Source organism: Magallana gigas, chromosome 4, assembly GCF_963853765.1.
Source record: "Magallana gigas chromosome 4, xbMagGiga1.1, whole genome shotgun sequence".
Classification (NCBI taxonomy): domain Eukaryota; kingdom Metazoa; phylum Mollusca; class Bivalvia; order Ostreida; family Ostreidae; genus Magallana; species Magallana gigas.
This window is the reverse complement of record NC_088856.1, coordinates 17985316-18012901: the sequence shown is the minus strand read 5'-3', so window position 1 is coordinate 18012901 and position 27586 is coordinate 17985316. Positions and strand designations below refer to the sequence as shown.

The window sequence follows — 27586 nt, the reverse complement described above, 5'->3', positions numbered from 1 at the left end:
ACAGTTAAAATTCATAGTATCAAATTATATTCTATTAATAATGCAGTCTTGTATTTCATATATTGTCAAAAATGGAAAGTAAATTTCATAGAATTATACTGTAATTGTAGGAGATGAGGAATGAACTAGGTTCGAACCTAAGACCCTTCAGTTTGAAAACCAACTCTCTACAGGTTAACCCACAAGCTAATGCTAGTAGGAGGGTGGCAGTATTGAGCCTTTTATATACTTGACATACACACTATTACACTCTCCCACCTTTTCTTTCAAATGAGATTTTTATCCCTTATAAATCTCACACAAGACTCACTTGGCCCCTTTCCGTGGGTTATTCTACTGGGCCCCAATAAAATAAAGGAGGAGGAATGAGCTAGGCTCGAACCTTCAGTTTAAAAACACTCTACAGATTGATCTAAAGGGTTAACCCACTAGCTTGTGCAAGAAGGTGTATGACAGTACTGAGCCTATTATATAGTTACACGGACCTAACACACACACTACTAGTATTACACTTCCAACAGTCCAATTTCCAATAATTCTGACATGCAATGAGAAAAGGTCTCTTTTACGTGAACAATCTTTTATTCTAAAGATAATCATTAATTTCAATAAAAATTTAAATAAAATTCAATAAATACAGAATAACATTACAAATCTATTAATTACATAAATATACTGGAGCGGACAATAACCGTACCCTAATCAACACTCCAATGAACATTATTACAAATCTTACATAAATATATTGGAGCGGACAATAACCGCACCCGAATGAACACTCCCATCAACATTAAATTTACAATTCAAACATAAATATATTGGAGCGGACAATTTCCGCACCCGAATCAACACTCCCATCAACATAACAATTACAATTCAAACATAAATATATTGGAGCGGACAATTACCGCACCCGAATCAACAGTCCCATCAACATAACAATTACAATTCAAACATAAATATATTGGAGCGGACAATTACCGCATCCGAATCAACACTCCCATCAACATTATTACAATTCAAACATAAATATATTGGAGCGGACAATTGCCGCATCCGAATCAACAACTCCCATCAACATAACAATTACAATTCAAACATAAATATATTGGAGCGGACAATTACCGCACCCGAATCAACAACTCCCATCTTGCTTCCAAATTTACACTCACAAATATTTAATTATTACAAATTATCAACATTACAATTATAAATCTAACAAATTGAAACAGTTACGAAAGTGAAATTCTAATGTATGAGCAATTTGCTGACAAAGATGATCGTAAGATACACGGTAAGGCTTGAACACGCTGTAGTGGTTTTGCTTCATTTAGTGTAGTCCCCACTCTCACAGATCTCTCTCTGGCGTCCATCAATGTTGGTCTTGACTGACTGACCCCTCGTCACTGCAGCAAACAATAAAAAGAAGTATAAATTGTATGGATATAACATGTTTTCTGCACATCTAGCATTGAAATAGTATCAAAGTTTCTCTTAATTTTACTATATGTAATTTTAATATCTTGCGTAACAGTGAATGAAATTGTATCGATAATGATAACCCCATAGCATTATGTATAGAAATAATATGTTTTCAGCACGTCTTTCATTGAAAATAGTATTCAAGTTTATCTTAGTTTATTGTAATGTTATTTTATTTGCTTTACATCTTGAGTGTATCAGTGAATTAAGTTATCTTAATAATGATGAATACCTCAGGATCTCTAAATTGTTTGCATCAGCATGCTGTGGAGTGCCTGGAGAAAAATTAGTGGCAATATCAATACAATGTACTCAAACAATTCATTTTTAAATTGATGTAAAGTGATGAAAACTAATAAACACGCGTCCTATTTCTATCAATAGCCAACACCCTATACTATAATTGTAAAGGTAATCTCTTTCTGTTCAGTGTTTGAGCACTGAACCAGCCTGATGTGCTTGCTTTGTCTCCTGTTCCACGTACGGTTAAAGTGTTGCCTAAATTAGAAACTTATAACAATTGTTAGTTAACGATTTACCTGTAGTTAATTAAAGTAACTAATCAACAACAAAAACAACTTAAATGGCAAAGCAGTCAAAGGGTCCTTTTTAAATAGCTCTATCAGATGGGATCACCTTGATTTTCATGCAAACATTAAAACAAATAAAATTTGAATTCCTTATGAAATAGATTCTAGCTTACAGCTTGTCAGAGGCTCATGCATCAAATTCAAGTTGTGGAGAAGGAGTTTTTATGGGATGGTCTCAGAAACTAGTTCCGGGCCTTGATTGGTGCTGGCTGAAAGGTTGAACATTTTTTGATTGAGGTCCTTATAATATACATATCAGCAGTGCCAGGCTTAAAATATAGAGAGACATAACTTGTTGACATACATTAATGATTCGTCTATATACATTATTACTAAATTTTCATGATGTTATAAAATAACATGGATGCAAAGACAAGGAAGATATTATATATTTACTACGACTTCATTCTTCATTAAAATATGCGCATCTATTTTTTGAAAAATATCTGTTAAAATGCATGCCTTTAACAGATGATCAATTTGAAAAAAAACCCACCTTAAATGCTATGTTGGATATAATTTTTACCATAAACACATCAGGTCTCCTGAGATGAATTCATTAAGATGTGTGTGACTTATGCATGTGTTAAGTACACATCATAGTGAGAGCTACTGCAATTGTTAGGATTTTCATCCAGTCCAGACTTTGGGATTTCATGCATTTTGTTCAGTAGATCGTTTTGTAAAAACCAGTTCTCCTGATCTCTCTTCATGAAGTGGTCTTGATATCATATACATGTATCATAACATTTATATGTTGGAAGCTTTCCTAATTAAAGGTTACTTAAGCCATTATTCAACATTCGAACACCCTTGTATCCACTTGAAAGGACATCAAATACAAAGAGTACTACTATAACAAAATTCTGTTCTTGACGTTGGAGGTGGTTTTGAGGCTTTACTGATGAAGACATCGGTGGTTTGATAGAGGCGACATTGAATACATTGATTTTTATCCATAAAAGTTTTTATCAATAGTTGAATTTTCAATTATAATTTACCAGGCGCATGTGTGATATTTCAATGAACACTGTTTCAATAAACACTGTTTCATTTGTAGTCAAATTTTTTTACACGGAGTCCAGCCGGAAATATGTTGATTCAAATATTTTCAATATGCAAATGTTCACTGGTTCAGTGTTGGTTTCAGTTGCTGCTTCAAAATTAATGTTGATCTTCATTCCATCTCAATCTCAAGCTTTTCTTTGGAGCTGAATTAACCGTGGCAGTTTGATGTATAGTTTTGTTCTCAACAAATTTCCCCGGTATGATAAAGTAAATAACAATTGAATTCATCGATTTTTCATCAACATAAGAAATTCAGCCAAAAAAATTATCATTGTTTTCACGTAATATTATATATCACACATGCGCCATTGATTTGATGATTATCTTTAATCCTCCCGACATCTGAAATAAAAAAAAATTTGAAAAGAGCATGTAAACAATTGTTATTTTACCATAGAAGGCCTGTCTCAGTCATTTTGGCAAAAAAAACCTCTAACGAAATCATAAAAAAAACCTAAACATGTACTTGTTTTGTCGTTGTCTTGTCAACTAAATAAAAAGTTATTATGAGCTAAAATATTTTACTTAATTACTTTGTCAAAACAACATTAATAAGGATGATATTTGTTTGGAGTCCAATATGTACCTAATAAGCTTGTGAAGCCTTAATTAAGCATTATAAATTAAGAAACTAGACATGAATTAAATCTATCAATTCTGATCGAATGGACAAGGCTCACATCTGGTGCTAACAGGAGAACCAACGCAATTAATTCCATTGTAGGAATCCACTTTGGATAAAGAAAACTGGGCCTGTCCAACTGACAGGGGCCATTGCTGAACAATGGAAAATAAATCCAAGGGTGGTTCGATCTAAGCCTTTTTGTGCTGGCCCAGTCTTATAGGAGTTCCTACAAGTCCTGCACATTACCAGGGTAAGCACAAAATGCTCAAAGAAATGTATCTTAAGTGCTACAGGCTGAGCAAAATGAGATGAACCCTGTGTGTTCCAAGATAAGGAAAGGGAGCAGTGTTGCTCCTGTTACATGCTATTAAAGGTAATCACAAATCGGTGTTAGCTAAAGGGTACCACAGCTGAAGCTGTCTATACCTTGTTGGTCAGGAGATGGTTTACATAGACATAGTTCCATCTGTATTGTTTTCCCCAATCCCTTCAAAAGTCTAAATATTCTAATACGCATTGACAATTCAGGTACAGTAGTGTCATTGGTTCATATGGCTGGTGCTATTCTACAACTCTGCCGGTACATATCGTGATGGTGTGTACGAATGATAGGACAGGACAGCAACAAATGCTACAACCTATGGAGGAAAGACTTAAACCTTGGTTTGCCAACCAGTAGTCAGAACAATGTACCGTACTGTGGTTTCATCATTATTCGTTGAATATCAATGTTGGTCGATTTCGTCATGAAGTTGATCGACGGAATCAAACGTTTATTGTAGTGCAATTTTTATTAAGATTTTGCATCGATAGGACCATTGGCCACAAATTTACTTCTCATTGAAACTGTGATTTTTATTGAATCCACCAAAATGGATAGCCACGAATATAAATGAAACCAGAGTAATTGGTCTATTTTAATTCTGATTCTGTTACAAGTGTGTTGACCTTCAAGTATATGTAATCAAGTGGCATGGGACACAGTGATCAGGCAGGTTAGCTTCTCAGAGACTCAGACGAGCTGGCTATATGAATCAAAATCAAATAGTGCCGTAATTAGGCAGCTCGATCTGCTTGTATACTCCCAATGGAGTTGACGATGCTACGGGTTGTACATGTCTCACCAGGGGAAATGTGTAGAAGTCGTGCGAGGCAAATTACTTTGCGAGCAAGACAATAAACCCCACCTTTACCTTTACCTTTACACAAATTACTTTGCGAGCAAGACAATAAACCCCACCTTTACCTTTACCTTTACCTTTACACATACAATGTAAATTGGCATTGCAGGCCATGCAGGCATTGTGTTGCCTGGATATGAGTTTACGTGGACTTAAGGAGTCACAATCTAATTACTATGACTTCAACCTGCCATGAGCATTGGGTGGGTGTGATTGACTAGGATTAAGGCATCTCCCATAAGCAATTCAAACAAATTATATATATTTTTTTTTTTGGGGGGGGGGGGGGTGATAGATACATAAAGTTTCAATGGTGATGGTGATAAAAAATCGAGCTCATCAGAGCTTATGATTGTACTTTGATTTAATTGCTAAGAAACATTTCCTTACCCTGATGTGCAGCAGAAGAGACGTCGAAAAAAACGTCTTATTCTCTTCATCCTCTGAAAAACAAAATCAAATGTTAAATATTAATTTCAAAAATCATTCCCAAAACTGTGCACTGTGTATTATTAGAATCATACATGTATCACTAAATTGATGTGAAACTATTATAGTAATATGAATAATAGAATTGAATATATAGCGAAGTAATGATGTACCCCAACACGTTTTGGTTTATTTTCTATTTCCATGTTGGCGTTGAACGAGATATCGTCCATGTCTTTGTCATCAGGTCTCACTTCTTCATTCTCTCTCCTCTCCTCTTGCCATGCTGCCTGTTCATCATCCTCTACCTCCTGATCACGATAAAGAAGAAATGCTAGTACCCGGCGTCTGATGTCTATTTTTGTATCAAGATAAAGGTATATGACTGTTGCTTACATACCAAAGTAAAATAAATACCTCTATAAAATATGGATCTGGAGGCGACGTGCAGAGGCAACAGCAGCACAGGTCCATTCCCAACACCTTGCATATGGTCCAGCAACCCTAAGTACAAAACACAACAATGGTGCACCATACATAAACATAATTAACAGCTGGAGTCAGGTATCCCTGACTACTTCTTTAATTTTATCTATAAATATGAGAGATTTTTTTCTTTGTGAAAAAGGGACATAATGATACATGTATCACTTTGCATCAGTGGATTAGCTGGTTGGTCACGTGGTACAAGGACCGAGTCTAATCCAATAAATATCTTGGGAACTTTGGTTGGATAGACATAACTCTATATCTATTTATATATATTGACTTATTACATAAACACATTTCACCTGTCCGCTAAGTATCTTATAAAACAGTTTACACTTTTTCAAATTCGCCACATGTTAGGGGAGATGTATATATATATATATATATATATATATATATATATATATATATATATATATATATATATATATATATATATATATATATATATATATATAATTTTTCATTACTTTAAAATTTTTACATACCGGTTCTTCTTGTGGGGGTTGGTCCGAGTAGGTTCTGTGGACCCCGTACCGGACATCATCCGTATCTAGGTGCCACTCTCTGGATTCCTGTTAGAAGAATATTTGGTGAAAGCGATTTGATATTTTTTTTCAGAAATTTACCATTCTTTATTTCATTCAGCCAATATTTCATTTGTTTATTAATCAACATTGTGGTTTTATTAGAATTTGTGCATAGGCATCAGTGGATTAAGATGTTAAAATGTTGACGTGATAATTTTAAAAATACTTAGGTCAGGAAATTAGGATGCACAAGTTAAATGTTGAGAGTTACCTAAAGATAACGTTTCTTTTTTGGAGTATTAAGAGAGTTCGCTAGCTGTGGCCATTTATATACAGTTTTGGTCTCCTTTTAAGAAGATCTACACTACAGTTAACCGCGTTGGCCGTAGTGTATATGTAAAAATATTGAAAATGCCCAGATTTAAATAAAAGGTAAAATATATAGATTTTTTCTTCACCAAATATAAGTTTGTCTAAACAAACCACAGCTTGGAATTAGAGGTAAATCTGATGGGTAACTTGTTGACCATCCAGCCACCTTAAACTCTGCGGTAATCCAATTTATACAAAAAACGTTAAAACAGACAATATTTTTAATGAAAACTGAAAGTCAACATACTGCTATCTGGCCCACAGTCTGCTGGTGTCGGAAATGTGACCTGTGCTGGTCGCCTCGTTTTGGTGTGAATTTCTGTAACGAAAAAAAACCCAGTCAACTGAATTATGAAAAGAATTTAATTGGTTTAAACATTTTGTTAAGGCAGTTAAAATAAATGACTGTTGTTATCAATACTTACAATGTCTTCTTGAAGGCCGGCTTCTACATTTTTCAGGAGCTCTTTCCCGGGGGAGGCGGTTTCTGGCTCTTCTTTTTTATTTTTAGACTCGACCACCATGCAGGATTTTGGGGGGGTATCGTCTTCCTCTTTTTTCTTTGAGTCCTTTTCATAGTTTGACAAGTGTATACATGTGTTTAAGGAGAGTTGAATTTAGCGAAAAAGCCATTTTATACGAAAGACGAATAGGGCCACTTAAAAAAATATTTTTATCTCGTAATTACGAGAAAAGATCTCGTTATTACGAGTTAATTATCTCGTAATTACGAAAAAGATCTCGTAATAACGAGAAAAGATCTCGTTATTACGATATTATCTCGTTATTACGAGTTAATACGAGTAAATTATCTCGTAATTACGAGAAAAGATCTCGTAATTACGAGGAAAGATCTCGTTATTACGAGTTAATTATCTCGTAATTACGAGAAAAGATCTTGTAATTACGAGAAAAGATCTCGTAATTACGAGAAAAGATCTCGTTATTACGAGTTAATTATCTCGTTATTACGAGAAAAGATCTATTTTTGAAATGGCGCGTTTCATTATTCTATTCTTTTTATATAAAGTGTATGAACTACTGCAATGTCTATTAATATACACTTTCTTAGCATGATCATCGTTTAAAACGCATAATTTGATATAAAATCGGACCAAGCAGTTTTAAAGAAATTTCAGAAGAATTAGCAAAGCAAATTGATTAAAAAATTCATTGAACTATATTTCAATAATTAAGAAGGATACGTGTTAATTTTTTTCAAACTCCAAAATGTTTATATAAAATCAATTATTTTCAATATACATGTAGGTTGTGTATGAACATATAAAACACAAATTCGGGTAAATCCTGTGTATCCATATCCATGACTGAAACTATATAGTCATTAAAGTTATCTGTAACTAATAAAACTGTGTTTTTACGACTATAGGACTACCTGGTATTTACTTCGGATTGGGATTATAATATATATAAGTTGAATTGAAAAATTACATAAAGTTCTTTCCTTTTATTAATACAAGATAAAATGTCAAATCCAATCATTTTGATATGTAGAAATTAATGAATAATGATCGTTGTTATTTTTAAATATTGATCAAAATTGAATCAACGTTTCTGAAATGAAAAAGATAGACTTAAAGTGTGATCCAGTCGAATTCTTTTTCAGAAACGCACCATTTTATATAGATCTTTTCTCGTAATAACGAGATCTTTTCTCGTAATAACGAGAAAATTATCTCGTAATAACGAGATCTTTTCTCGTAATTACGACATCTTTTCTCGTAATAACGAGATAACTAACTCGTAATAACGAGATCTTTTCTCGTAATAACGAGATAATTAACTCGTAATAACGAGATCTTTTCTCGTAATTACGCGATAAAAATATTTTTTTATGTGGCCCTATTCGGCTTTCGTAATTTTAAGATTTTGACTAAAACGTATAAAATATATGTGTGGTGTCGGTGTAACATCATCATATTTTTGTATATATATCTCACCCCGGGTTCAATATATTATGGTCGTGACATATCAAACAAATATTTTCTGATTTTCATTTGTCATGGGAGAAAAGATTGAAAGTTTTACAGACACGTAGCATGCCCCCCCCCCCTTTATCTCTCAGCAAAAAGTTTTCTTAAATTGACTATAAAAAGTGAACTAACATGGAGTTACTCCCCCCCCCCCCCCCTCCCCATTTTTGGTAAGCATGTAAAAAATTAAAGTGAAAGCAAGGAAATTAGCCTTGAAATTAGAAACTGTTAGCCTTGAAATTAGAAACTGAAGTTATATATACAGGAACAATTCACTCTGCGCAACCGCCCCTCACACCGATAAGGATTTGAAATCACGATTTTTCAAAAATGTAAATTTCCTTGTTTTTCCTCTTTTTTTTTTTGCTTTAAATTTTACTCGATAAGTCTACCCCCCTCCCCAACTCCCCAAAACGATGGTACCTGCCTGTTTTATATTGACATCCTTCTGTTTAAAAAGTAATAAACTGATCTTAAAAAGTAAGTATAATCAACTAAATTATTGCTAATGTTCAGTACGTAATAGATAAAAGTAACATCCAAATCGTATGTTTATATAGGAATTTGAGTCGTAATTATTTCATATACAGTATTATACAGACCGTGATTTTTCTAAGGTCGCTGAAGATTTCGAACAATAGATAATTTCTATACAGAGCAATGAACTACAATCAATATCCGTAAGAAATAGAGGTGTGTGTATGGAAATTGTCTTTTTTGCGTACCATGTGTGTTTATTTTACAATCTTCCTGTTGCCCTTCGAGGCCTCTTAATTTGTTCTGAAATTAAAGTGATTTGAATATTTTGCCCCTCCCCCCTTTCAAAAAATAAACTAAAATCGTTCATTATTTCGTAGCCATAATATTTTGAACTCCGGGTTTAATATTTTACAGGGGGTTCAATGTATTGCAGGTACAGAATTTTGCATACTATTTTGAACCGGAATTCAATATTTTGCGGTATCAAAATATTATATATGACAATGGTATACATGTATGGTTTGTTGGATATCATGAATTAGTTTAAAGCAAGTAAAATATAAAATCTTTACTAGTTTAGACTCACAATAAGAATTTATGTTAAATAGTTTAGTACTAAGAAGTCTAAGAAGCCTAAGAAGAAGACTCGCCTTTTTTCATCATAATGGCTGCTCGATTCTTACCTTCTCTCTGACATTAAGGGTCACGCTCTTGTTCCTTGTAACCATACCAATATTTACAGGACGTACTTCGAGAAAATCGCTTTGTACAGTCTTCTTTTCGGTCTTTAGTTTAACTGCAAGAATTCCCTTTACGGGCATTTCTTTCGGTTGTGTTCCGTCCTCACCCCCCTTTTCACCACCGGTTCCACATTCCCCCTTGCTTGATTCACCAAGCTCATAACTAAAGGTGGAGCCAGCACTTTCCTCCCCAGTGATTTCATTGTCTTTTGCTAAATATACATAGTTAATAAGTTTTAAAAAAAAAATCCTAATTATTAAAAACTCTATGCAAAGTGAAGACCAAACTTTTTTTTAATGAAAGCTTACCTGTTTTGCTCTCATCATCGCTTAGAACTTCTACACAGGTGACGTAACTACCATCTCCTGATGAGAGTTCATGATCATCTCCTATGGCATATTAATATGAAATATAGGATCAAAAAAACCACTATACATGTACATGTACTTAAATTTTAAATTTGGTAATCAAAACATGAACCATAAAGTTTGAATTGATGAAACATATTGTCTAATTGCTCTTTATCGCGTCGTTTAGGATGTGTTCTGCCTTCTTACCTTCCTCAATCACTGCCTCCTTGCAATGATCTTTATTATCATCTACGCCTCTATTGTCTTCCCTCTTGTCCTTCTCCTTGCTTGTCGCTTCTCCGTTGCCGGGTTCTCTGCTTTTCTCACTGACTTGTTCATCCTAACAATTGCAAATCGGGTTCACATAAGCACACAACTGTTCTTCTTATAATGGTAGATAATGTAACAATTCCAAATGATTTAAGTCAAGACTGATGGTGTGAGCTAATGAGTTTGTGCCACATTGTTTGTGCCATAAATTATGTAAAGGAGACTGGGTGGTCAGTAAAACTAACCATTAGATCTACTTTACATTTTATATACATAATATACATGATGTACAGGATTTTTTAAGCTATAAACCATTATTTTATAAGGAAAAAGTCAAATATCTTATCTTTTAAATTTGTTTTTTTTTTTGCTCTTCTTCTTAAGGAGACCAAAATAGTCTTAAAATAGCGAGGACTATCAAGACCTCTTAATGTAATACATGTATTGTATAAATGGCGAGGACTATCAAGATCTCTTAATGTAATATTATATATCTACCTATTTATATTTCCTTTACTAATACTGTGATGGCATATTCCACAAATAAATTTTAATTTGCCTTGATGTTGTTTCTCTAAAAGAATTTCACAAAATATATCTTTGTTTCCCATTGACATTTTTAAAAAAAATGTACTTTGAGCAACATTCCCGACCCCCCTGCAAACTACGGTTTTTGATTTGATAAAGCTTATAATGCATATTAGGCTATGTACGGGCTTGCATCGACGTTTTTCACAAATTGTATCCTATATGTATTATCAGATAAAATTTTCCGTTGAATAACTATGTAACCCCCTCCCCTCCGCACCAACTCTCCACAAATTGGAATTAAGATGTTATTCGCCAAGACATGTCAATAACTAGAAAGTGGCACCCCAATATATGATTAAAACAGATCGTAAGAACAAAGTTCTTACCATTTCTGAATATCTGTAGTTACTCTATAAACAAAGCTTTTATGACGTCACACAATTAATTACGCCACACAAGGAATTACGTCATTATGTCTTAAATTTTTTAAATTGAATATTATAGCATTGAATCATGATTTTTTGAAGTATACACTCTCATAACTGCCGCGGTGTGTGCATACAAATTGAGTAACGCGCGTTAGCGCGTTATGAAAATTTGTATGCACACACCGCGGCAGTTATGAGAGTGTATACTTCAAAAAATCATGATTTAATGCTTATATTTACATTTTTTAACTTCTTGCCTTGTCTGCAAATGTGAATTATACCTTAAAATTCCGATCTTATCCTAAGGGTAAGTTAATATTAATGGAAGAGCCACAGTAACAGCCACGAGCGTGCACTTTGATTTTCGCTTGTGACGTTGCAGTTTACAGCGTTCAACGTTTGTGACGTCATAATAAAACTCGTCAATTTGACCTTTGACTACTTGTTGCATTTAGAGGCATTTGAAGATCACAGAATTTAATGGAAAAACACAGTAGAATGTAAATATTATAGCATTGAATCATGATTTTGTGAAGTATACACTCTCATAACTGCCGCGGTGTGTGCATACAAATTGAGTAACGCGCGTTAGCGCGTTATGAAAATTTGTATGCACACACCGCGGCAGTTATGAGAGTGTATACTTCAAAAAATCATGATTTAATGCTTATATTTACATTTTTTAACTTCTTGCCTTGTCTGCAAATATGAATTATACCTTAAAATTCCGATCTTATCCTAAGGGTAAGTTAATATTAATGGAAGAGCCACAGTAACAGCCACAAGCGTGAACTTTGATTTTCGCTTGTGACGTTGCAGTTTACAGCGTTCAACGTTTGTGACGTCATAATAAAACTCGTCAATTTGACCTTTGACTACTTGTTGCATTTAGAGGCATTTGAAGATCACAGAATTTAATGGGAAAACACAGTAGAATGTAAATATAAATATTTGGCCTTTTTGGTATGCTTCTAATGTCATTTTTTTTCCAATTAAAATTTATTTTGCTAAAATAGACAAATCCACACTTTACAAAAGTTATGTTCCTGTCCGCCATCTTTGGATGAAAACCTTTAGATTTCTTACAGTAGCCTTTGTAGTTTAAAGGTTGATAACTTTGTCATTTGAAATCAAAAATACGTTTCCGTTCTCTATTTTGATCGCCACAACACACATATTGAAGGAATAAATTAATTTCCAAAAGATTTCATCACAGGACACCCAAATATTGGGTCAATAAAGCCAATAGTTTGTGATTCTTATTTTGACGCCCCACCCTATTTGTGACATTAATGCAATTATATTTACATTCACTTCCCCCTATTAAATTGCATTGATTTACTTGAGTAATATTTACGCATAACACTAAAGACCCAATCCCTAAATCTTGTGCTTGTGTGCATGATACATTCAATTTTTCTTCAGTCTTTCTCGAGGAACATGTCTGACTCTCCTCGCGACTTCAAATCGGATCACGACCTGATTTTATGATTACGCTGCCTGGTCAATATTTTTATTGATGTAAATATATTTTAACAGTTACAGTGGCGTCGAAAGCAAATTGAAAGTTTGGGGGTGGGGGTTAGACAGATCATAAGAAATCTTGACAAGCAAAAAAAAATTTGAATCATTATTTTTTTTAAGGATGAGGTCTCATGGCTGATACGGTGTGTGCAAACAATTTTTCGTTATTTAATTTGTATGCACACACCGTTGCAGTTATGGGACCACATCTTTCAAAAAACAACGATTCAATGGTCAATTATTTCTACTGCCACGTATAGCGCTATTCCACTCGCCCACAACGCACACTCGTTAAAATCAAAGTACTGAAGTACTGACGGGAGTTGATTTTATCGATTATCATTTATTCAAAAATCAACGATATTTGATTTTGCATGGCAAGTAGTATCAGTAATCGAGTATTTCTGAGAAATTGTATGGATCCAGGCAAGATTGAACTCTTGTCTTGTTCAAACAAACGCTCGGCTGTCTCCGTTTATCTCCGACAAGCAAGAGAGACTGTTTTGACGGATATTAACGGAGACAGCCAAGCGTCTGGTTGAACGAGACTACATTGAGCTTTAGCGTAGGAATATATACGACTTTAAAAAATATCTAAACTGTTTGTACAATTTAAAACTATTATTTCCATGGTATTAATAAATAATTTTTCTTGAAAATCAATGCTTCAGTTTACATAGCATCGAATTTATCGATTATTTTCAAGAACCAAGTGTTGTCAGCGGTATTGATTTGTGCTTAGGTCCAAACACTATTTCACTTTCGCTTTGCCCGAGTAGGTGCATAGGAGAGTTGATTAAAATTAACTCCCAAAAACCACACCAAACAAAACATAATTTTGAAGTAGTCTGCGATATTACAAGTACATTTTTGTAGCATACCGGTATTCCACGGAAACAAATGTAGTGTAGTTTATCACTTATAATTTTTGGACAGTGGTTATAACTTGAATTTAAGTATCAAATTGATTACTTGATCCTATCTGAATTGTTTTATAGTTTGTTCAGGTTTTTTTTATATCTTCATCTCAAAGCCATGCAAACTTTTTATACGCCTCTTTTATATACTACTTCATACAGATAAATATAAATACATATTTTTTTTTAAACTCTAAGATAAGTATTACATTATATTTTTTTTAATTGAATTTCCATAAACGCTGAATGATAAATGATAGAATTAGATATACATCTATTTATGTAGATACTGTATGTAAGATATTTCCGTCAAGTTATATGGGGTATGGGACAACTCCATATTAATTGTGAGTTTGTGACATTTTATCGTAATAAATAATAAAATAAAAAAATCTCATCTAATTGTTTATATTAATATTTTCCAGTGATAACACTACGTATCGATTTTGTGCTATATTACCCATAACTTCAAATTGGGGCGCCAGCGGAGTGTGCCTATTTATATTTAAATAATTAATTGTACAATGGCTTAAAATTATATAAATATAAGTTATAAGGAATTATTCTTTGAATGTTATGAGGTGATAATTTCGGTCGGAGCGTGATCAAATCTATCATAAAGCCCTTGGGGATTTATTGGATGTGATCACGCCCCGACCGAAATTATCATCTCATAATAAGCAAAGAATGATTCCTTATTCCTTATATCTGGAAAGTTGTCACCAAACAGCGTACCGTAATGGGTTTGAGTATTAGGATCTGTAAGTTATAAGTTCCCATTCCGCTGAGTCTTTTATTATTCTTTCACCTTTCAAAAATTTTTAAAAATATTTTGTGGTTAAATATTGTTAAATTTTAAAATTCTAAAAAGGTTAAAGTATTTTGATTATTATAACTTTTATCCATAATATCAGTATCGACAGGTGTGATATACAACTTTAGAACCATTTTAACAAGAGCTTCGACTTTCGGTAGGACGTAACTATTTTTTGTTGCATTAAAACATGTGAAAAATGACGCTTTGTTTCATTAAGGAATAAGGAATCATTCTTTTAGTATTATGAGGTGATAACTCCGGTCGGGGCGTGATCAAATCCAATAAAACCAGAAGTCTCTCATAATAAATTATTTTTGCAAGTTTTTTTTATGGTAATTATTAACAATATATTAACATCGATTTTTATATATAACGCGTTCTTAATAAAACAGAAAATCTGGGTTTTTTCTGTTTTGAACGATGAAAGCGATTACACAGATGTAAGCAAATTAAGACATTTTAAGCTTTTTTACTGCAGAACACACGTAACAAGAAATAAAAAAAACTCTTTTGAGTGGAAATGTACCCCCAAAACCAACAAACTGAAAGCATCTCAATATATATAAATTTTAAATTGGAACAGGGTGTAAAGAGAATATACAAGTAAAGCTTGCAATATATAAACATATAAAGACTGTGTTGCAATTCTTAGGAGTAAATTTAGTTATTTACTCCGACACAAGACAACACCTTTACAAAGTCGAAACCTTAAAAGTATACAGATCACTATTGTTTTGTAGTTCGGGGAAGGGGGGGGGGGGTAAATTTATCTCATCACTAGACAACATCTTTACAATCTCGAAGCTTTAAAACTAAACAGAAAATGATTGTGCTGCAATTGCAATTTTTTTTGGGGGGGGGGGGGGGGGTTAGGGGGGTTAAGGACTTACCCCAACACAAGACCACGCCTTCGCAAAGTCGAAGCCATAAAAATAGGCAGAAAATGACTGTGTTGCAATTATTTAGGGTAAATCACTATGACACAAGACCACGCATTAACAAAGTCGAACCATAAAAATAAACAGATAATGACTGTGTTGAAATTGCTTAAGGTAAATTTACCTCGACACAAAACGACACCTTTAGTGCCTTTACAAAGCCATATAAACTATACTCATTACGATTGTTTTACAGTTCAGGATGGGGAGGGGGGGGGGGGGTAAATTTACCCCAAACACTAAAAAACATGATGGTATTCAGCGCTGTTACCTACATTTGCCATCAAACAATTTTAAAAATCCTTCGAAAAACACCTTATTACAATCAGTTAGAGTCTCGTAGTTTTATAAGTTTTTTATCATTATAGAAACAGGATATTTTTCTCGTCACTGAAAAATTATTTTGACATTAATTACGAATGTAAAACGTCTTTTATTTTCACTGGTACTTAATGAGTAGTGCTTAATTAATGTAAACCGATCCTTATTTAACAATATGCTTCGAAACAAGGAAAAGTATAAAATACTTACCATTGTGTGTTTATAAAATGGCTGATTATGACGTCACCATGGATGCGTCATAGAGACTTACATTTCGGAACTCTCTTACCCTACACTGGAACCACTACAGTCTTCGCTTAAATAAGAGGGGTTCTGAATAGATGTAGAACAATGACGCGGGAGATAACTCTGTTCTACCCTTTTTGGCAAAGGAGAACAAACGCACAGACTTTTTTTTTTTAAATTTAAATAAAAGTAGATAACGTCGGAACCGGAGGGCGCTCGTTGGGTTGGAAGGGCTTTCTCTTCTTTCTTTTTTTTTGCAAAGTTAGACATAACCGAAATGATAACCCCTTTTTTTGCTTGTCAAAATTTCTTATGTCTAGCCCCCCCCCCCCCCCACGTTCAATTTGCAAATTGCTCCCGACGCCACTTAATATCATGGTTATTAGAGATTTATATCATAAGAATAAAGATGATGCTTTTCATAAATTAAACAATTTATAATTTGATTGAGTAGCAGTAGAGTTTTCATTAATTTACACGTTTGTCGTATATGATCATGTAAAGCATATTCTATTAATCGTTTTCGTTAATAATGATTTCAGGTATAGTTGTGGGTTTTTTTCAAGATTAGAAATCCTAAGCTGCATCACCCAAAGCTCTATGCATGAAAATCTGAACCTTATTAATTTGAAAACGATTGACTAAAGCTATACAACTAACATATATACATATAGTGAATACCCCCCGTTTACATGGATGTAAGCTTGATGGTGTCGTTGATGTTGGAGGTAGCCAGCGTACCCAAATTTGGTCTGACAGTCATGATACTAAACTCAAAGGACAGTCCTAAAAAGGCACGAACATCTACCATCGCAGGGGAAGGGGGGGGGGGGGGGTTGTCCAAATTTTCTCGCACGTAGCATACATTTTACTTATATTAAATTATTTTAAAAATGTAAGTAAAATTGAAGACCTCCCCCCTCAACCCCCCCCCCCCCCCCCCCACACACACACACACCACATTTATTTTTTAAGTAACTAATGAATGTAAGTTCAAATTTTTGAAGGAGTTGCCCTTCCTTTTTTTTTGAGAGCCCCCCCCCCAAAAAAAAAGCATTAAAATTGAAATTTAGGTACTACGTCAACCCCCCCCCCCCCCACACACACACAATTTTTGTTTTGCCTCGGACTAGAATGTCGCGACGTCATTGGATAAAACGCGTCACGTGGCTGCCTTACAAATTTCGTTTAAAAAAGGCAAGCGTCAAAATTTATAGCGCAACATGGCGGACGTAACGTTATTTGAACTGATTTTCTACACAAACGTTTGTTTACATATCAAACTTTAGGTACTCGACAAAACAAAACACTTATTAGGTTTGTTACTGACTGTTTAAAGAAATTTGTGGGGTCGGTAAAGTCCATAGAAGGCTCGGCTCGGCTCCGCCTCGCCTTCTATGGACTTTACCGACCCCACAAATTTCTTTAAACAGTCAGTAACAAACCTAATAAGTAATAATATAGATCTTGAAAATTCAACTCAGTTATCAACATGTCTATAAAAAGTAGTTTGTTCAAAAGCTATAGTGGCTGTGCACGTTTGCCCAAATAGCCATTGAAGAGATTTTATATAAGAGGATGGATTTTACTATTTCAACATTTTGCCATGAATCTTGATCGTTGATGTCACTGTTTGTCGTTGGCATTATTACACCCATCGTCGGATACCATAAAAGACGCAATCACCCGTGGGTATCCGACGATGTATTACACCGATGCAGGACCACGATGAAAACTAGCTACAGTTAATCGTGTAATCCTGGATAAATAAAGGTTATTATTATTACCGTGGTGGTCCCATTTTTTTTTCTCTATTTTTATCATGTCGTATGCTTCTCTCTTAATGAACTATTAAGCGACATTTCCTGAAAACTCTTCATATTATGGATAAAAGAACCTATTGTCATTCAGCAAGAAAATGTACTTACAGTAGTTTCAGTGATGATTATGTAAATCCTCACAGTAAATATCATGACTTCTACACTTTGTAGGCTGCCATTGTGTGACATCATCAAGTAAGTCACTTGGCGCGATAATTTGAATTTGCATTCAGTACATGTATTATGTATATGAAGCAAGTATAAAGTAGTTACTATTTAGATTAAAGTGTTAGTACCTTGATCCCTTATACATTGCCTGTAGATGTGTTTTCGATTTATTCTGAATGTGAGATAATACAGTCAGTGTTGATACCTTTATGAAGTTCCACCCCATTGATTTATTCATAATTTAAGTTATTCCTGTCAGAGCATTAATACTTTACACTTTAATTATTGATTTTTTTTTTCAATTAATAAAAAATCATTTTCCGGTTAATTTTCGGGTCCTATGTTTTCTTATTTTTGTCATTTAATTTTTTTTCACCGTTTTATACTTTTACTATGATTTTCTTATATTTGCGTTCATTTTCAATATATTCCTTGAATATGATTGACTCATACTTTGTAAATAATTGTTTTGATTATCGATTTTTTACGGGCTGTAAAACATTTCCAAAGGGCTTTCTGATAGATTTGACCACGCTCCGACTGAATTAAATTATCATCTCATAACATTCAAAGAATGATTTCTTATTACTTATATCTATATTATTCCCAATTTGTACACTTTAAAACAACATTTCAAACCAATATATTTTCTCATATAGCACATGCTATGTACTGCATGTTCTATGCGGCGCAGCCAATACTGTTTTTCGGTTATGCTTATAGACATGCTCTTTTTGTGTTGCGCATCTTTTCTGAAATTAATGTGCTATAGTCTTCAAAATTAATTCGTTACGCCATCACAGACAAAGACTGTAGAAAATGTGAATACATGTATATCAGAATATAACTTACTTAAATCTAGTAAAGAAAAATCAATGGCGTGAATCAAACATTTTACACTACTAATACGGTAAAACACGGTTATAAAAAACACCTTTATAGTAGATTGACACTTATACACTTATTAGTTGATTTCAAACAGTTATGGTTATTAGCATGATTTTATATCAGATAAAGAGGAAAACTATATATCGCTATATTGCAAGGTTCTTCATATCATTGTTTTTCTCACTCCCACCCCACCCCATCGTCGCAAACCACGGTTTTGAGTCCACAAGTGATGATGGAGAGAATCGATGTGAATCACACGTGGGTCACCGACGATGACCCCACCCCACCCCCACCCCTATTCCAGGGGGGTCTTAATAACCTTCGGGGTTTATTTTCAAATTCATTATAAAAAGGTTCATCAGCTACGCTTCTAAAATTGATTCGCTTGCATAAAGTAATAAAAAAAAATCAACAAGTTTTAATATTTGTTCCGGTAAAGAAAATATTCATGATAAATATAAAGGTGGTTCAAAGTTCGCAACAAGTTTAGTAATTCAGCGCCATGCATGGTCTTTCAACAGTAGATACATGTATATACTGTATACTAGTATTTATTGTCTATCAAAACAATCCATGGAACCCTAGACCTTCAGCATTTGCTATGTACATAGTTTATAAAGCAATTATGACGTCATTATAGAATAAGAGGCCCACAGGCCTTGATGCTCACCTGATTACCATAGCCCTTAGATTGACAGAGTCTCGTGTTTGCATTTTCAAGTTTCATATATTTTGAAATAATACATAATATTGAATATCTGGCATTAAAAAAGGTTTTGTTGATATATCTAAATGATTCGAATCTGTAATTGAAGTAATTCAACTGGAAAATTGAGGCGTACGGCAGAAAGAAATCTCTATTTTTTAACTCTTCCAACAAATTCTAACAAAGCTGTGATTTCAATATAACATTGTATGTTATTATGATTCGATTAAATTAAATTCTAATAATGTATATCTTGCTGTAATATTGTTCTTACTAATAAATATTCGATAAACAAGCGATGCTTGAATTACATGTATATGTACATGTATTATCCAGCCAAAATGAAAGCTTTCTTATTCATAAAAAGAATAGCGATCATTTTCAAAACAAATTGTTACTGACGATTTCCTCTTTAAATTGTGGCGAATGGGAAAGAGGTATTATAATCTACATGCATGCAAACTAAATGAACCCGTTATCTATGGCTATTTTATCATACAGAAGATAATTCAAAGAAATATTTTCAAGGTTTCACTTGTTTATTGGTTGATGTTGTTAATTAATGGCTTATGGTTCGTTATTTATACGCGGACAAACACTTTAAAAACCTATTATCGATCGTACTCATTAGATTTGCTGTCAAATTGTGATATTCTAATAAATATTTCTACTAATTTTAAAGGAGCAGACTAGTAACGTCTTTGCCGCAGTAATTGGTTTTTTTAAAGTCAGTATTAAGCTAGATATTACACTGCAGATTCAGATAACAAATCAAATCTGTGAAACTCAATGGCAGCTCATTCTTTTAATGCTAATTTTACTACGAATTGCTGCTTATTTCTCTTTCCGTATCATACTTGTTCTCAACTATTAAATACAATCGATATCCTACATTGTTACCTCTGCTTTATAAATTACCAAGTACAGTATATTCGTAAAAATGAACTGTTTGTAAGGTATAAACTACAATTAACAAAAATCATTGCTTCACAATTGGATGTTTCAAATATCAAAAGATTTGCAGAAAAAAAACCTCGGATGTTCTCTGAATAAGAACGACAAAGTATGCAAGGTTTTTGTTATACACTGTCAGTGTCTATTGTCTTTAGTTTGATACATTTAACGTGTCTCAAAGAAGGGTGTCAATATCTAAATCGCTCTGTGATCAATCGTCTGACTGACCAGACATTTAAAGACATGTATTTTTAAAAAATCACGACCGAACACAATACCAAAAAATGCATAAGCACTTACAAATCCGGAAAACAATGTAGTTTGTTTAAAAAAAAATGGTGGTCCCAGATCTACAACATCCATTAGCTTGTTTAATGAAGAAGGGACTTCTTGCCATTTATCTTTGTAAGTGTTCATTACTGAAATATTTAAACATAGTTTCATCTTTTAAACATGTTCATGTACAAGACAGTTAAAGGGTCTCCTGTCAGATTTTATCTCGTCTTTTTTTCGTATGTGCTAAAAATGATAGATTTTAAGTGCTTAAAAACCAAAAGAACTTCACTATGGAAAAGTCATATTGAGATTATTAGAAGTTTTATCAATGGCCTCAAAAAGCAAAATTCTGAGGAAAGATTCATGATTCTTTAAATCTTTATTTATTGCAGTAATAAATAATTATATGTATCCCCTTTAGATAGTCTACCCTTAAAGTAGACAATTCAGTCCAATCTCCAGAGTATTTAAAGGGTTATACCCGGTATTTTATCCAAAATAAGTTTTGACGAATATTGCTTCTAAAATTCAACTGTATCACGTAAAAAAAACCCAAGTTTACTCCATTTCAAACTGGTCAAGTGAAATATATAAGATTGATGAAATATGTACACTTTTATTTTCATGGTGCATTTACATGTGTATGGGAGCTTGCGTTGTTGTTATTGTAACATGTGTTTATTGTTTTGTTTTGTATGGAATCGTAAATCGTTGTGGTAATGGTGATTTCTTTTATAGTACTTCTACCACTGGTAGGCGGGTCGTACTGTTATTACAGTTCCACCAATGGCAGATACTACTGTGACTATGGCTATGACGCAAAGTAAGACTATTACTTATTAATTTAAAAACTGTATAAACATAGAAGTTAGAACCGTTTTAACAAGAGCTTGGACTTTGGACAGAACGTGATAAACTCCGATTTGAGGAAGGCGGGGTCTATTAATGGTTAACTGTCCAGCCATTGGCTAATAGGTATGCATACATGGAACGCAATGACACTCGTCCGACTTCATCCAGGAATGTATATTTCGCTGAAACAGCGTCAGTTCCACACAGCAGAGCAACGGTTTTGACAGTCTATGAATATTAATAATGTTCTCTTAGTGAACTAGAAGAAAGGAGGTCAATCTTTGACAGCTTGTTTTGATGAGCAAATTAGATAAAAGCATCCCACCGAAAGTCCAAGCTCTTTTTATAAAGGTTCTATATATAGGCTGAAATGAAAGGTCTACACGAAATGTTCATGGAAATCGGCATGTTGTTGCTACCGAGTAATAATGCAAAGAAAATGCCAACTGTGATACAAAATGTTTCGAACGGATTAAAGATTTACAAATTTTCCCATTTTGAATTTGTTTTCATTCATTTATTAAGGATTAAGAACTCATTTTTTGACTCTTTTTATTTTGAATTATAATTAGTACAATTAATATATTATTTACCTTGACCAGAACAAGATTTAATTGAAATTTCATAAAAAAAAATAATTCAAGATCGGGAATGCGGTTAAGCCCATGGGTTTTCATTTTTTTTTCCATTGTCTTAATTTTTGCATAAGCTCAACATTTTCTGTTAGAAAAAGCCATTTATGAACAATCGTAAACTAATATTTTTCTATCGTAAAGGAAATAAAGTTTGGAAACGTATCATTTACTGAATGATTTTAAACATTAATAGTATAAACTTTCACGATTGTTCTTGCAGTTCCGCGGGATCAGTCGTCGCAGCTGTTGTGGGGGGCATTGTTGGGATGATTTTCTTCATTACGTGTATCGCCTTATTAGTCTGTACACTCAACCAAAAGAAGAAGAAGAAAAAAAAGCAAAACCAAAGTCAAAGAAATCAAGTACTCTCCTTCGGAGCGGACTCTTCAAACGCATTTCACATACATGGAAGTAAGTTTTCAACAAATGTTAATATTTAAACAATAAATTACTTTGTTTGGTTCTACATTGAAGTATGAATGTCGTTAACATTACAGAAAAAAATACCTCACTGCCTTCATTACTCAAATGAAGCACCAAAGACATCATTAAATTATTTATGTTTACATCTATCTTTTAATCAATTAAATCATTCATAAAGAGTCAGCAAAAATTCGCAAATTATCTTTTTCGTCGATTTGAGCGTGACGCACCAGTAACAGCCAATTTTCCATATATGATGTTACCATGGTAACAACAGATACTTGAAACTCCGAGGTCAGGCAGTGCAAGTTCATGGAGTTGTTGCTATCAATGCATCTCTAGTTTTTATCGATAAATAAATAATCCACGCAAAAATAAACAGGAAAAGTACAAAGAAGACAACAATAAACAATCGATGTAAAAAAAATTATAGCATCATGTACTTATATAAATTAAAATGGACATTTACAAATATAAATAATGCATCTGACAACAGTTTACAATACGTTAATTCCTATGCCGACAGCTATGTCATATCACCGGAACACTGAATGGCTGTAAAATATAGGGGAAAATACTTAAAGATGAAAATATGGTACTTCAATTTTAAACAATTCTGATTACTTGCATTTAGCAGATAAAAAAAACAAGATGTTCGTTTTATTCTATGTAAACATGGTAGGTGTTGGTTTAAGCTATGCAGGTGTTGCATCTCTGTTGCAATTTTGTACAGTTCTAACACATAATAACTTCTGTGAAATTGTTGATCCCTCCTACGATGTTAGTTTTCTCGTTGTTGCAAAGATAACAGTGACCTTTATTAAACGATGCATACATACATGTATGTATATCAATAAAGCTTAGTTAATATGGATACATATTAAGTTTAAGTTGTACAATATTTTCCTTAATCTACAATGTCTAAACATGGACCCATATGCCCTTAATAAAATTCAGTTGAAACCAATTTTCAAAAAGCATGTGAACTATTTAATTTGTTTTGTAATTCTAGGATTTATTCATTAAATTTTACTCTTTTTCCAGATCCAACTTATGGCGTTCCCATGCACGAACTAAATGGCGGATTCCAGCACATGAACGGACCGAATCCTTCCGCTCCTAACCTAGTACAATATGGCGTTCAGCCTTCTGCTCCCCCACTACCGTCTTCCTCCCCTCCTCCTGCATTCCAATATATACCCCCTCCCCCTTCTTCTCAAGAAATTCAAGAATCCACTTCCTCTTAATGAACTGTACTGTGGTGGCTGATTTTTATAGACCCTATTGACGGGAAGATATTTTTGAGTGTCGATTTCATTTACAAACAAAACAATGTATAATTAATTTGCCGAACCTGAAATTTTTCTTATAATCACCATGATATATGCACTGTTAAGTCACAATTGAAGCAATCGTGTCTTGGACGTGATCTCCGGCATAAAACATATCTGAAAGATCATCAAAAAAGAAGCTAGCAGATCATTTTCTTAATTGTGATTTTCATGTACGAAGTGATACATACCTTACCAACAATTCAGCGACACTGATAATTTATTCATCATGATATATCATGATAGCTGAAACACTCGTCTGGCTAAAGCTGAATGGTGAAAGCTAAAAAATGTATTGATTCTTTATGTCAATTTACAGTCTCATCCGATATATTATCTGTTTGAACAAACTGTTGTAGTTGTGTTTCTTTAATCATGTTAATGTTTATAAAGATGCAATCCAATTCAATAATATGTACACTGCTTCTTTTCTGCTTGTTCAGCACAGCTTCACAAAATCATTTTCTAATATAAATAAACAGCAACATTTAGAATTTATATTGCAACGCTTTAACACTGCAAAAGAAACTAAGCTTTTTTATTTAAAGTACACACTTTGATCAGGTGTCTCGTTTTTTAAATGTTGGGGTACAAAATCCAGTGTTAGACCTAAAATGAATGTGTGAAACGCTAGGAACTGTTTATTTATGCTTAACATGAATAAGAAGTTAGACATATCTGCTTGAAAAAGATATTTTACTGGTATATTGAACCTATGTAAACAAAAACAGGGCACGACCCTGGTTTACATGACAAAGAATTGTGAGTCTTGTATCTTGCTTATAACCCTACGACTGACTCTTAAATTTCATTTGATCACTAGAAATACATTCTTAAAGCATTGTACATAATAAAAAAAGAAAAATAGAATTTGACCAAAATCGTGACCATGCCCCTTTAAAAATCTGCCACTTGTTTCACTATTCGCCTTACAAACATACCGGCTATGGTAGTGAAAGCAAGATAAAACAACCCATTGCCAAAGAGGAGTTTCAAAACTTGTTCTGATGCCTCATCCGTTAATCCGTTGGTAGATTACAAGTAGTTATAGATAAAGAAAAATTGATATATGATACAAATTGTAGTAATATTGCACACTATTCGTATGATATCAAATGGTATGTTTAAACGTTTATATTCATTGATATTGCATCAGTGTACAAACATGATGATACATTTTGTATCATTTTATACGATATTACATTGTGATTCTTTATACTGTAATGTAAATTTAAATTGCATTTTATAATACGCCATCATTTAATATTAAAATGGGTTATATGAAATTTTTACTTTTTAATTGTTATTGGGTGATATGATACAATATCCGACTACTTTTATGTTCTCCATTCACACGTTCACTGACACTATCATATTTTTTTTTGCATAGGCTGAGTGATATTCCATTTCTTAACCTTACGTCCTTTATAACGAACATGATATTAGATGATACATGGTATTTGACTACTTTCATGATATGAATTTAAATTGTCATTTTTATATCATCATATTGATTTACAGATACAACATCGCATTTCTTAAATAATATCATTGAATATTGGTTTGTGATGCTTAAATGTGTTCGATTTAGTCTGGTGACTATTGTCTTAGTATATTACTGGAACTCTACAGTACTGTAAATTATTTATTAAATCTCACAAATAACCGACAACTCTTGTTTTTACAGTTTACCTTGCATATTTTCTGTATATTTACGCGGGTAGGCTGAGTTTAATAATTGTAGAAATAATAATCATTTAAAATGTGTTTAAGAATGCAAAATATTGATGACAAATTTTGAAATGTGTTCACTGAAGAATCATCTTTGTGCATCAGAATCGAGTCGCTTAATGAAGCTGTCGTGCCATTGTATCACGTTCCATTTATGAATAGATCATAATTTTATTATAACAAAAATGAAAATTGCCCAAAAGTTCATTTGAAGGGTTATTATAATATTTGATCTGCAATAAGTTCATTTTTATCAGTAGTGCTGCTAGAATCATTAAATATATATGATTTTTAAGATTTCTTAAAATATTTTATGCATATTGATGATTTCTGTTAAGTTCGCGAGAGTTATCTTTCCTGCGGTATTGTCAAAGTTATACAGCATCTTCATATATGGACACAAAATCAACGTCGCTGGAGGTAACCAATGAATTTATTCCGCGGTAAAATCTTGGGAGCGTCATTTTAATAGCGTGGGTTCTCACTACTTTCAGGACGCCGATAGCTAAGCATTGAAAATTTTCAAAGCGATCTATAAACCACCTCCACCCCTCCACCTTCCTTTTTCATGAACATGTTTATAAAAACGAAAAGTTATTGTGTATTTTCTTTTTTCTTTATTAAGCATGGCGCTTTCAGAACACAAGGATTATGTTTTTCATAAATTATCTAATCAATCACATCATTGATTACATCAGTAATGGGAGTTATGGATTATTTTAGTTGTAAAATATTATGGGTAAAGAATTAAATATTCATAATTTTATGATTAATTTTATGAACTTATTAACTATTGTTACATAATCATCTATTGTCATTTTCCTGATTATTTCAAACCAAATTTGGTTAACAATAATGTGATGTTTTACTGTACAAAGATGAAGGGCTCAGGTGGTTCAATTTCGAGCGGATAGAGGTTAATTATTTCATGAGTGAGAAATAATGCTACATGTATATGCAGTAATGGTCTATTTTGAAAATTATCAATTATGGATAAATTGTTATTAAAGGCATTGGCAATGGTTTCTGTATATTTTTTTTAAAAATATTTCCTGAATTGATATGTGGCAACAACAAACTTTTATGCATGGAAAACAATAAAACACCATTAAGCATATATTTTTTAACATTTACATATTCCATTATCTTTGTGAAAACACTACGAATCGAATTTGTTTTAACAGTCCAATAAATTCAAATGACATACAAGTATTGTTGGGGCGCAAGCGAGGTTTGCATACTTAATATTCAAATCGTAATCGAAAAACTACTGAACAATATATAAATATAAGTAATAAGGAATCATTCTTTGAATATCATAAGGAGATAATTTCGGTCAGGGCGTGATCAAATCTATCGAAAGGCCCTTCGGACTTTATAGTATTTGATCACATACCGACTAAATTTATCACCATATAATAATCTAAGAATAATTCCTAATTTCTTAATAAAATAGCATTTATTTGGTTTAGTTTT

The 27586-nt window shown here is 33.2% G+C and overlaps 2 protein-coding genes across 4 annotated transcripts; one reads left to right on the top strand and one right to left on the bottom strand.

Annotated features, from left to right (window-relative positions):
* Window positions 1-562: 562 nt before the first annotated feature.
* On the bottom strand, window positions 563-18324 carry LOC136274516 (uncharacterized). 3 transcript variants are annotated; one of them, XM_066081516.1, is made up of 13 exons: window positions 18252-18324; window positions 10539-10671; window positions 10290-10370; window positions 9924-10192; window positions 7192-7335; window positions 7014-7085; window positions 6353-6439; window positions 5793-5879; window positions 5549-5686; window positions 5337-5389; window positions 2599-3482; window positions 1715-2281; window positions 563-1406 (listed from the first exon to the last, which is right to left on the bottom strand). In XM_066081516.1, the coding sequence occupies exons 1-11, from the start codon at window positions 18294-18296 to the stop codon at window positions 3467-3469; spliced, it is 1125 nt and encodes a 374-aa protein (XP_065937588.1). In that variant the 5' UTR covers window positions 18297-18324; the 3' UTR covers window positions 563-1406; window positions 1715-2281; window positions 2599-3466. The 3 variants fall into 3 exon arrangements, with proteins under 3 accessions (XP_065937588.1, XP_065937589.1, XP_065937590.1); XM_066081517.1 differs by lacking the exon at window positions 18252-18324 and adding an exon at window positions 16288-16398; XM_066081518.1 differs by lacking the exon at window positions 18252-18324 and adding an exon at window positions 11519-11562.
* A 2783-nt stretch (window positions 18325-21107) lies between these two features.
* LOC117681996 (uncharacterized) lies at window positions 21108-24729 on the top strand. Its single transcript, XM_034448664.2, has 4 exons — window positions 21108-21267; window positions 21877-21961; window positions 22846-23036; window positions 24093-24729. Exons 1-4 carry the CDS (start codon window positions 21198-21200, stop codon window positions 24293-24295), a joined length of 549 nt encoding a protein of 182 aa, XP_034304555.2. The 5' UTR covers window positions 21108-21197; the 3' UTR covers window positions 24296-24729.
* Window positions 24730-27586: the final 2857 nt, after the last annotated feature.

Bases quoted from the DNA above. Each gene is read 5' to 3' on its own strand.
- LOC136274516 (XM_066081516.1), bottom strand. From the start codon at position 18,296: ATGATATTTACTGTGAGGATTTACATAATCATCACTGAAACTACT. The intron at 7,086-7,191 runs GTAAGTATTGAT...TTTTCGTTACAG, and splicing joins CCGGCCTTCAAGAAGACATT to AAATTCACACCAAAACGAGG. The intron at 5,687-5,792 runs GTATTTATTTTA...TATCGTGATCAG, and splicing joins CAGATCCATATTTTATAGAG to GAGGTAGAGGATGATGAACA.
- LOC117681996 (XM_034448664.2), top strand. From the start codon at position 21,198: ATGGTGGTCCCAGATCTACAACATCCATTAGCTTGTTTAATGAAGAAG. The intron at 21,962-22,845 runs GTAAGACTATTA...TTGTTCTTGCAG, and splicing joins GACTATGGCTATGACGCAAA to TTCCGCGGGATCAGTCGTCG. The intron at 23,037-24,092 runs GTAAGTTTTCAA...CTCTTTTTCCAG, and splicing joins CGCATTTCACATACATGGAA to ATCCAACTTATGGCGTTCCC.